Here is an 11,815-nt window from a genome sequence, read left to right on the forward strand (position 1 = left end):
TATACCTTAACTTATATACTTATATACTTTTATATTATAGCTTTAAAAAGTTTTTTTGCCTACACGGAGAGAATTTGTTTTTAAATTTACCCTGCAAATCATGTTAATTATGGAATAATATAGTATTTAGGCAAATTTTACTGTGCACTACAATAATATTTCGCAGTAAAATTTATTGTAGTGCACAGTAAAATTTACCTAAATACTATATTGTCTCATAATTAACATGATTTTCAGGGTAAATTTGAAAAAAAAATTCTCTCCGTGTACTTTTGCTTAAAACAAATTAATATTTTGATCACTTTCATCCCCCTTAAGAAGATCTTTATATCTTTTTCTGTCATAATGCACGCGTAATTAACGTTACGTTTCATGGTGGTACTAGGCTCGTCAGATATACTTACTAGACGTAGCATCAACGGGGAGCACCTCTTGTGCAAGTGATGCAAGCGCGGGAGATGCAGCTGTAAAAGAGAAGAGAAGAGAGAGAGAGAGAGAGAGAGAGAGAGAGAGAGAGAGAGAGAGAGAGAGAGAGACGGCGTTCTTGTCATTCCGTAGGATCGGTCGGTTAATGATTATCGAGATACGCTTCGTAATGCACCGGGCGCCTCGTGCTGCATGCCGCATTGCTACATGCGCCGCGCCACGTAGAATGAAAGGATAAAGAGAGTTAATTCGCATATTCCCGCCGCACGCTCGTTATCGCCTCCGCTTCTCATCCTTCGCGCTTCCTCACGTCCCCGCTTATCTCCTGACCTTTTCATTATTTTCTTCCCATTCGTATAGTGCATTCTGCAGTTTAGTAGATGTTCTTTTTTCTTGTTTCCGCGATGTGTAATTTCCGATCTTTTTTTTTAACGTTCTATGGAACGGATGTAAAAGTACATAATGCCAGGCAGACGCTGCATGGATAATGGTGCATCCGTCCAATTTTGTCAGCTGAGTTGCAATAGCTTCCTGATGTGCATACGTTTACAACCTTGCCTAGGAAAATGGGATTATAACGGGGCACAGCAAGGCGCGTTACCCGCAAATTGTAACACCATATATAAAAAGTAATATAAAACATCCTTCCGTTTGCCCTCTTCTTAATATTTATAGCAAAATTGAGTCTTAAAAGAATATCGCAAAAAGAAATTATAATAGTAATTAGCATTAATTAATCATTGAATGCATTATGATGAGCTGAAAATGTTTTGTTATTTCCGTGAAGAAAAGATCATCATTAGTATTTCAGTCGTTTATTAATGAGAAAAATAAGATATTATTGAAGGTTCACTTTCATGTATTAACATAAGGTTTAAAGTAACTTAATCAAGTGTCGTTGTAATAATTGTCAAGGAAAGATAATTAATTCTTAATAAAAAATTTTGATAAAAAATCACAGTATTTAATGAACAGGATCTTTACTTATGATCGAGTGAAAAATATGATAGCACGTATAACATGTAGTATTTAACGTAGTGTAATGAACATCACTCGCGTCACGTCATTGAACATATTTCTTTAGGAAAAATCATGGTCTTTCTCTGCCTTATATGCCAAATATAAATTTTATTTAAATTCTCGAGGTCGTAATATCCTTGGAGAAGATCCTTCGAGAAGATCCTTCGAGGGTACCAGTAGTTTACATTATACCAAGTATAGACAAAGTTGGTCATATGGCAAGATCTTCTGATTTTTGCTGCAAAGTTAAGACGATACTGCACATTAATATTTATAAAAAGGAAATATGAAAAGATGTAATGTTTTTTTTACTATATAAAAACGCAGAATTATACTATATAATATAATTTTGTATATGTAACGTTGAATTTTTATTGAATATTTTGTTCAATCTCACACAAAATTATTACAAAATATTCATTCTTAATTTTGATAATAAAAAATAGTTTAATAAATATAGATAACTTTATATATTAAAAAAAAAACAAAAGACACCTGAAAAACATTTTACGCGCTTGTGACAAAATTAAATTAATGTTAAAATATTAAATAAAAAAAAACGATACTTAGAATTGAATAAGATCGTTAAAATATGCATTATTCTGATCTTGCTAACAAATTAAAATCCCATTTAAAAAATTATAAAATTCAAGTTTGTGATATAAAATTTTATATTTTAGTAACTTTTGTCATTCTTGATGAGCAAGACAAAATTCGAAGGTTAAAATTTCGATAATCAAATATCGTATTTTATTTTGCATAGGCTCAAACACCTTTTTGCATCCTTGCGATTTAACATAATTAAATCACAAGGATGCAAATTTAACTCGTCATATATACGCTTCCCGAGCAAACAATATTTTACATACATCTACGCGCACATATCAGACGATATTATAATATAACGCCTACAACCTTGACAGTCATGTCACACGTAATCGCAAGCCTAGTACAAGCCTAGGCACTTGCAGGATCTAGCTGTGAACAATGCGTCGAATATGTATATAGCGATGACGCATTATTCAGAGCTACTTCGAAACTCTCCGAATAATATTGGGGCATTCCATCGACGTAACGATTATCCTTCACATTCTAAAAAAAAAACAGTATCCGGATGTGCTTTTCTCGGTATGGCTCATGGAATTCTTACAAGGGACAGTCCCCGCGATGTGAAAAAAGTCGATCATAAAAATCATTCGTAAAATAAAAATAAGAATTTGCAAATTTTATCGTTTGTCTCGCAGGACAGATTCCATTCTTCCATCTTCACAAATCTAAATTCCAAAAAGGCATTCGAAGATTTATTGCGGCGCTATAAAAATTGTAAGATTAATTCCGGATTTCGTAGAATGAGTATTCTGCTTCTCGGAATTCCTACCAATCTATTTTAATCCGCCCATTTCTCAAAGGATGATGACTGTGCTGCAAGGCTTCACTTGCACTTAAATGCAAAAATCCCGCCATTGGATTTCGTAGAAGCGGAAGATTCATTTTTCGAAGTCATTATCATATTTAATGCCGCCACGCCGCCAGTGCCTCTCGTTGTTTTCGTACGTCGGTCGGGTTTTGTTTAACATATTGGCATTACTCCCTAAACATCGTTCGCCGCCTGTGTAATTTAAGGAAAGACTGAGGCGCTTTTTAGCCCCCGCAAAAATAAACTGGCAAAAATGCGCAGGGACAAAAGTCGTTTTAATGTCAAGACAACAACTAATATTTGTCGGCGCACGAACAGAATATTCGTCATGATTTGAACCCACGTCTGACCGACGACGTAACTTCATACCTCAGGACGTATGGAATTCTTTATGGCGACATTACCGTCCAAAAGGTCGTGTGGTGTTGAATCTTGTTCAATTTTTTCTTCGGAATTTTAAAAATATAGAATTTTGAAAAATTTTGGTCGTATTTGATTGCTGAACATGACATTTTATGTAAAATATTTTACGTTTCTTTTATAACATCTAAAGTTAATTAAAAATGTGTAGTACGTTAATTATTTAATTTTTAGCGAATAACCAAAGATAAAATTTGCAAATTTCTAATTTAATTTGCTGAGCAAAAAACTCAGATAGCGCTCAGATATAGTATTAAATTTGCTTGTGATCAAAAATATTTATTGAAAAAGAATTATATAATCATATTAAATATTATAAAAATATTAAACTTATTAGAATAAGCTGGCATTGATAAAAATATGATTATATAATATATATCACATGACTATATATAATTATATAACATAGTATTACGTGATTATAATACTATGTAAAATTATATAATATGAAAATAACTCGAAATACCTTAAGTTGTCACGCGCGCGCGCGCGTGCGTGTATAAAGTTATACTTAATTTTTATGATATTTATATACATTTTTATAAAATTGCATCATTATCTTTAAATCAATACTATTTATTACATAAAAATAAATAATATTTCTAATTACTTTCCCATAATTTTTTTATAAATGCTTTTTTTACGTATAAATAATTTATACGTATACCATCGTGCACTCCTACTTTCTTTCAGGTGAAAGGCAGCTATTATTGCAAATTAATCTTTTACATATCCCGACCTGATTACTATACAAACTAAACTTCCGAACCAAATTCGCGCGAGTTTGCTCCCCGCAAACTTGGCGCTGAAATGTCAAACAGCCGCATATACGTTTATCGGCCGTCCGGCTGCCCCGTTTACATGCCGCGTACGAGTTCTCTATAAATATATGCGTTCCGTCATTGTAAGAGAAAGTATCGTTGCAGCAATAGGGGGAGAGAGAGAGAGAGAGAGAAGTCGTGGAATAGTTTTTACGTGCGCTATCTCGTCTTCAATTCCGAAATCGTTCCTACGACGATGCTCGCGAGGCCACGGTTGCGTCGTACATCAAGTCACAAAGAGAGGAGGTGAAGCGCGCGTGCAGCCAGCTAGTTGTAAATTATATCCCGAGAATCTTATCAACCAAGGATGTAACAGTTGTCTGAGAAAATGTAAAGACGTTAGACGTGCTGCTTTTCGGAAATAATAAATATTAAACGTTTCATGTAAAATTACCGATTCAGACGATAATATATTCCTATACATCTGAACATAATTATCGTCATTATTACAGCATTATTTAGTAATAACGTAAGCTTTCATTTTTATCGTCGCGATATTATGTTTGTTTTGCGGAAATTACTACAAATTATCGCGCATAAAATTTCTATCTTCGGAATCACATTCCCTTTTAGCTCATCCTTATATAGCGATTGCGTCATTTCGGCGAAAAGCGGTCGAGCAATTAGATTCGAAGAATATCAGCGGGAGCCGATGATAACGAGTCCTGTACGAATCGCACGGACATTAACAAGTCTCGTTACTCGGCGGTTACCCGGACGGGCACAGCGCAGTCACTTTACGTCAGCCAGATGGGTAAAACCACGCGCTTACGATACCCCGCGACAACGGCATATCACGGCGACGGGCACTCTCATGCAAATGACTAAGTTTCCCGATACATTGTCAGCCGGAGAATGCCGGGGTGAATTAATGATCTCGTTGTATCGCTTATTCTAATTAACTGTATATGATGCGCCTGTTCCTGGTACACAGCCGACGCGATCTTCGCCGGCATTTTGCCGGTATTTTCATAATTAATTATGCAGGCGAAGAGGCGGCGGCGACGGTCTTTCTCACGTGTTCCGCTCGCGGAACCGGATCTAAGCTGTACACCTCGGCCGAAAGAGATGACAGCGCTACCAGATGTTACGATCATTATTATTTTCGCATACTCCTTCGTAAATGCACAATCTTCATTCATTCTTATTAAAACACTATACTTTGGAGCTTTCTATGAAATCAGTTTTACTTTCTCGAATTCTTGATCTTAAACTTTAATAGATTTCAATAGATATGTATATTTTTTAAATTAAGATATTAAATATGAATTTCAATGCCTCGATAGATACGATAACAAGGTTAAACGATAAAGATTAAACAAACCATATAATTTTACGTCTAACTTTCTTGCCTCTCTCTTTCTATAAATCTGTTAAAAAGCGGCCGACATCGAGCGGCGTGAACGAGCGTAACTGCTCGCGGATCGCGCACATCTGCATAGATCTCCGATAGATATGATATATATACTCGCTACACTCAGCATATACATGTAATACATATACGGTTAAACCACACGTTCCATTCGGCTACGATCACGCGACAAATTGTGCAATCCGTCAATCCTCCTCTTCCTAAGTTCTCGCTAAGGATCGTACGTCGCGCGACCGTATCCGTCGTTCGCGACGACAAAACAACGACGATCATCCCGTTATCTAACGGCGCGCGAGAAATCTTACGCGATCCGGAATATGATGCGACGTGATGCGATGGCGTTGCGTCACCCGCGGAATTAAGATCCAATATATTATGTAAAAAAAACGCCGGACACTCTAGCTTGTGCATGCGCGGTACGTGTAACACGTTCCGCTGAATTAATTCGTAAAGGCACTCGCGGACACGTGCAGCGCGCGTACACAAATCGGCATTACGGTAACGTCCGTTTCGCAATAACAGGTTAAATTAACGAGTTGCTAATGAGTGCGCGCGATTTTATTTAATTACATTACGTCACGAGGAACTGGGATTCCACTGACTTGGCAGAATTTTGTCGAAAGTATCATACGTGACGGGGGCCTCGTAAGCCACATAGTAACGAGCGAGTAAAAGTGACGTGCTCTATTAACAAAAAATGAAATTTAAATATTTTACACACATAGTAACGAGCGAGAAAAAGTTACGTACTCTATTAATAAAATTAAATGAAATTTAAATATTTTACAATTTAATACAGGATAATGATGTAATTCGGATTGTACTGGTTTTCACATATGTAATACACATAAATTAATATGAATATATATTATATAGTATAAACATATTACAGAACATAAATAAATTTATACACGCTATTTCTAAACGAAAAATACGTACTCCGTTTCAATTTTAATTTATAACTTAATAAAAGGACTTACTATATGTCGAAGAGCTAAAATATTGTTTTACCTCTCGCCTATGATAATGCCACCTGATGTTACGTGTCAAAGGATTAATTACGTTTATCCCATTCGTCATCGTAAGAACTTACGCCGATCCGTTTTCACTTTTCTCCGATATAAATATCGTAAGAACGAACGAAATAAGAGGCAATAACGGCGAGTAACGATCATTGACGGGTTTTCGCCGCGCGTCGTTGTCGTCGTCGTCGTCGGAGCGTTAACCCGAAGCGCGAAGCGAGGTGGCCTCGTCACAGTATTTCGCCGGGAAAAGAGAGGAAGAGTAAAAAAAAAGACACAGTGCGCACTCCGGAGTTCCGTGTCCTTGCGGTGGCATCGCAAGGCTCGGCGTCGATTATTACCATGATTTTCAGAATGCACTCCGTTGCATTCGCAATCCCGCCGCGCTTGCAAAACCGCCTGGTTGCGCCAATACTTCAAAGCGTGTGCACAACAATGAGAACTGTTAAAGGTCTTTGCGCGACCGCGAAAGCCGGCGACCGATTCCATTCGGTCTCATCTGACAATGAAATGGGACATTTCGCAGTCTAGTTGGCGCCAGTATAAGGCGTGCGTAGAAAAAAAAAAACAGGTAACAGAAATTTCTGTCGCCCTCTTCGATCGCTTGCTGTCTCGGGGAATGCCTGAAAAATGACATTATCTCGAGACAATTCAGACAGGGGTGCGTTCAGGGATTCACGGTATATCATTTTATCCTTGTTATTCGCCGAATATTAAACAGGGATAAAAGGATATTTAGATGCACCTGAGCGAAGTTTCTGAACGTAGCCCAGATTTCGATACTCTTTGACCTTTTTTTCGTCATTTACCTAACTTTCTTTCGCGTAAGTACGCGTGGGAATGCCACGGCGATATCGTTCAAATTTCAAAAGTATATCGCATTTCGTATATCGCATTTCGAGAACGTCTCGAGAACTCTCCGCGATCGATTATCGAATCGCCAACAACCAGTGTCGACACGTTCGCGCTGAGAGAAGTATGGTTATGTTTTCGTAACCGTTCTAACCAAAACATACGATTTCGGTGGTTGTTTTCGTTGAAAAGTAGTAAAGATAAAAGTGAAGATGAATCTCGTTAGGAGACAGTGTCTGAGAATTTTACAGTGCAACGTTAAAAGTCGGGATACATCGTACAATCTCGGCAGAGCTTTCAGCTTCAAAAGTGCCTTATCCCTGGAGAATTTGTATGCGGGGAGTAAACAGAAGCTGTACACTCCAACTTTCGTTAGTGTTAATCCACACATATATACTAATCTACTTACAATTATTTATGTGATGAATAAAATTAATTTTGTATATCGCTTCTGTAATTATTTACGCTATCTATGCGTAACATAACCTCATGTCGGCTGAACTACTGTTCGCTTCCCAGGTGCCAGATCCTAAAGCAAAATTCAGCGGTTATATACCCCTGGACAAAGTGAAAATAGCGTACAGTGCTAGCAGCGGACCGGGAGGACAGAATGTGAACTGTGTGAACACCAAAGTAGACTTGAGGTTCCACGTGGACAATGCTACCTGGCTGTCGGAAGAGATTCGGACGAAGTTAGCGGAACAGGTGAGCGGAATTGTGCATGTAAATAAAATTTGCATTTGGTTAATTTAATTTATAAAGGTGTAGCTCAATCAAATTTTTGGCTGACAATCTGATACTGTCAAGTTTGGGATAGATTCAAATACGAAATTATTTGTTTCAGCACAAAAACAAGATAAACAAAGAGGGTTACTTAATAATCAAGTCGGATTTGACGAGATCTCAGCACTTAAATTTGGCGGACGCTCTTGAAAAGTTAAGAACGATGATAAGAGCCACTTTGGAAACGGCACCGGAACCGTCGCTCGAATCGCTAGAAAAGAAGCGGAAGAGTCAGCTGAGAGCTGCTAGGGAGAGGCTACACGAGAAGAGAGCTCGTTCTCAAGTCAAGCAAAACAGACAAGCCCCTGCAGCTGAGTTTTAAATCAATTAATCTAGTTAATTATTTAAATTGTCCAAGTATTGTATAATTATACATAGGAATGAACTGTATAGACGAAATAAAAAAAAAAGAATTTATATTTATATATTGTACCATGAATTTTTAAATAATCTATAATATACATGGTAAAATGCGTCTTAGATATTGAATTAAAACTGATTATTGGAAAGCTGATCAAATTGAAAATAAATTCTAATATACGTTAAAAATATATATAATTATATATATAATTATATATATTATATATATATATATATAATTGTATATATTTTTTAGTAGAAATTAGAGTTGGATTATATATATGTATATATAATTCAATAATATATTATAATAAAAAATCGATTGCTCACAGTCTTAATTGTCTGTGAATACTAATGGTTTCTATGGCAACGTTGAGGTCGCGAATAAGAAAACATGGACTATGGAAGTCTGCCTTGACGACAATTACACTGACTACAGTGAATGAGTTTTAGCTTGTGAAAATGTCCTACCGTGATTTACGCAGTGCGTATATATAACATTAATATTAATATATATAGATACAGATGCAAACCATAGTAATTTACTTTCTTCTTGCCTGCCTGCATAGATTTCACGGAGATGATGAGGGTGTTGGGTTATCCGAGGCTAATTTCCATCGCGAATTTTCGCGTGCCGAATTTTCCCCTGGTCGCGGAGATTCTGGTCTGGCTGGTGAAACGATTCGATCCGGACGTTGATATTCATAGCGATCACGATACTGAGGAACAACGCGTGACATTAATTCGAAGTGTTGCTGAATTTATGGTAATAAATGATTTAAATGTTATATTTATTCTAATATAATATGAATCTTCAAAAGCAGCCAAATCTCTTTTATTTATTCTATAAACTCATTAAAGTGTTTGATAAAATTATAATTAATTATTGTTTATTTAAAAATTTTATATTCTTAATCATTCAATAAGTAAAGTGTTAGCGCAATACTTTTTGCCAACAGTTTCAAGTAGAATATTGCAGTAGATTAGAATTAACTGCATTAAGCTCCTGTTCTCCAGTAGAACTTTTACATTGTACTTGTAACTCCAACATAATTTAATAACAGGTTGCCAGCAGAAACCAAGTAGAATCTGCCATTTTGCAACCTTTTAAATGGATACATTTCACTTAAATGGTTACAGAATGACAGATTCTGCTTGGTTTTATGCTAGCAATTTGTCATTATTTCTTAATTGTTAAAACATTCTGTCATGTTTCTCTTTTTGTAGCCAACATTATCCAAAATGTAAAATCTGTTTTCGATAGATTTGATTTATTTTATAACGTATAAAGTATTTAAAAAATAGTTAAAAGGAGTCTTTGATAACTTGTAACACATGTAATTTTATGCATTTTAGGCGTTGAAGACAAATGTAAAATTAAACACGAAAAAGCTGTATCAAGCCGACGGTTATGCGGTGAAAGAGATGTTGAAGATAGCCGTGCTGCTATACGACGCGCAGAACAGTAGCAACACCGAGAAGAATCAATCGGGCGGTAATCAGAACGCAGTGAATTTCGACATATCCGACAAAATTAACGAGCTGAAAACAACTCGACAGCTGGCGAGTCAGTTGACCATCAACGGGGCGACCCTCTTTGACTTACTCGGCCGAGAAGTGGAACTTCGAGAGATTCGCAATATGAAAATCGCGAGGCAATTCGACACTTCGGAAATAGAGGTAGCTCTAAAAGATGTCACCGAATACACGCGCAAAGAGATCAGCGAAACGAAGAAGCAAATCGACAATGTCAAGGTAAAATTTTTTTATCTGACAAGACAATTCTTGTGTGTTTAACATTAAAATTGTTAAATTATTTGACTTCTGCAAAATGTTTCATTAAGATACAATTTATTAATTTTATTAATTAACAAATATAATTTACTTTTGAAGGATACAGAACAGAACTTGGACGCGAGAATTGAGAGACGCAAAACGGAACTCGATCGGAATCAAAAGAGACTCCATACGTTGAAGAAAGTTCGTCCAGCATTCATGGAGGAGTTCGAGAAGCTCGAGGTCGAGTTCAGAGCTTTGTACGATGATTACTTACAGAAATTCCGGTATCTGGCGTACTTAGAACATTTGTATGAAGACACGGCTAAGGTGGAGCAAGAAAGATTTGAAAGACGGTATTTGTCAGCAACGTAGATATATAAAAATCAGATAAAAAGATACATATAATTACATAAATAACATATAATAAGTTACGTGATATAATTATACAATGTTATTAATCTCAATTACAGGCAAGCCGCAACGAAGAAGCAACTGGAACAAATGAGAGCCGAGGATACGAACTTCGAAAGCATGATGGAAGGAAACGATTCTATATTTGCTACGAATCTTCAAGAGCCTCTAGTTACCCCACTTACGAATCCGGAAGCCACAGCGGCAGAAAAATCTGGTCAACCCCGTGCCAAATCAAGTAATAATATTTATAATAGAAAATAACTCGCACGTTATACGATATAATTCTGAAAATCACTTGCAAACTAATAGGATATTTGGAGATGTAATAGAGAGATATGCGAAGGAAATGTAACGTTTTTTTTCTTCACGCTTCTTGGAATAACAAATTAAAAACATTTCAGGTACCGGAAGAGCGTCAAAGATGCAGTATACCCAGCGGCGCATTTACGGTAGCATGTCCGGACGGCAAAGGGGTACGATCCAGGAAAATGACAGCGACGGCTCGCTGGATAGCGATAGTGATTTACTGATCGATGGCGATCTTGACGATGACGACGACGAGGATCTTTTAAATTCCGTGGGTGCGACAGACATGGCCACCTATAATCTCAAAGCCGCTCAAGAAAAACGGTCCGTCAGTAAGATAGAAAGACATTCGGACGATGATTTTTAGTAAGTATAAAGTTTCTACCGATTATCCAGATTTATATATTAAATGTTAATATTAAATAAAGAAATAAACAATAATCAATAGATAAGTAAAATTAATAAGATTAATTAAAAGTAAAATTTAATACAAAATATATTAAAGAATAGCGTGTATAATTCTTATTCCCAATTAATGCCATTTCCTTGTCATTGTTTAGGAAAAACAAGTTTAATATATCTTTTTTGTAAAATATATTAAATTGTTTTAATATTTTTTAATCTATTCTTGTAATAAAACATTTTCAAATAATTAGAATATACTTAACGTTTTATATATTATATTGCTTTCAATTTAAATTACAAATTTAAATTACAATTCAAATTATAAAATTTTACAAATTTTAAATTTATTACTATTGCACAGTAGTATAAAATATATACTAAAACAGCATTTTTAGAATAACAATTTTTCCGATAAATA

General features: G+C 35.9%; 2 protein-coding genes across 3 annotated transcripts in view; both read left to right on the forward strand.

Moving 5' to 3' along the window:
- LOC105457757 (clusterin-associated protein 1) overlaps positions 1-11,596 on the forward strand; it is a 41,658-nt gene extending 30,062 nt beyond the window's left edge. The window contains exons 1-6 of one of the 2 annotated variants that reach the window (XM_011702596.1): positions 8,865-8,977; positions 9,063-9,259; positions 9,850-10,248; positions 10,387-10,625; positions 10,743-10,921; positions 11,088-11,596. In XM_011702596.1, the coding sequence (XP_011700898.1) occupies positions 8,956-8,977; positions 9,063-9,259; positions 9,850-10,248; positions 10,387-10,625; positions 10,743-10,921; positions 11,088-11,359 (1,308 nt within the window). In that variant the 5' untranslated portion in view covers positions 8,865-8,955 and the 3' untranslated portion in view covers positions 11,360-11,596. Of the gene's footprint in view, positions 1-8,864; positions 8,978-9,062; positions 9,260-9,849; positions 10,249-10,386; positions 10,626-10,742; positions 10,922-11,087 lie in introns of those variants that run through there. The other variant, XM_011702597.1, reaches the window with a different exon arrangement.
- LOC105457759 (peptidyl-tRNA hydrolase ICT1, mitochondrial) lies at positions 7,435-8,524 on the forward strand. The gene is made up of 3 exons (XM_011702598.1): positions 7,435-7,721; positions 7,870-8,055; positions 8,195-8,524. The coding sequence occupies exons 1-3, from the start codon at positions 7,563-7,565 to the stop codon at positions 8,453-8,455; spliced, it is 606 nt and encodes a 201-aa protein (XP_011700900.1). The 5' UTR covers positions 7,435-7,562; the 3' UTR covers positions 8,456-8,524.
- Positions 11,597-11,815: the final 219 nt, after the last annotated feature.

The sequence above is a fragment of the Wasmannia auropunctata genome, unplaced genomic scaffold (genome assembly GCF_000956235.1).
Source record: "Wasmannia auropunctata unplaced genomic scaffold, wasmannia.A_1.0 LD335047.1, whole genome shotgun sequence".
NCBI lineage: Eukaryota > Metazoa > Arthropoda > Insecta > Hymenoptera > Formicidae > Wasmannia > Wasmannia auropunctata.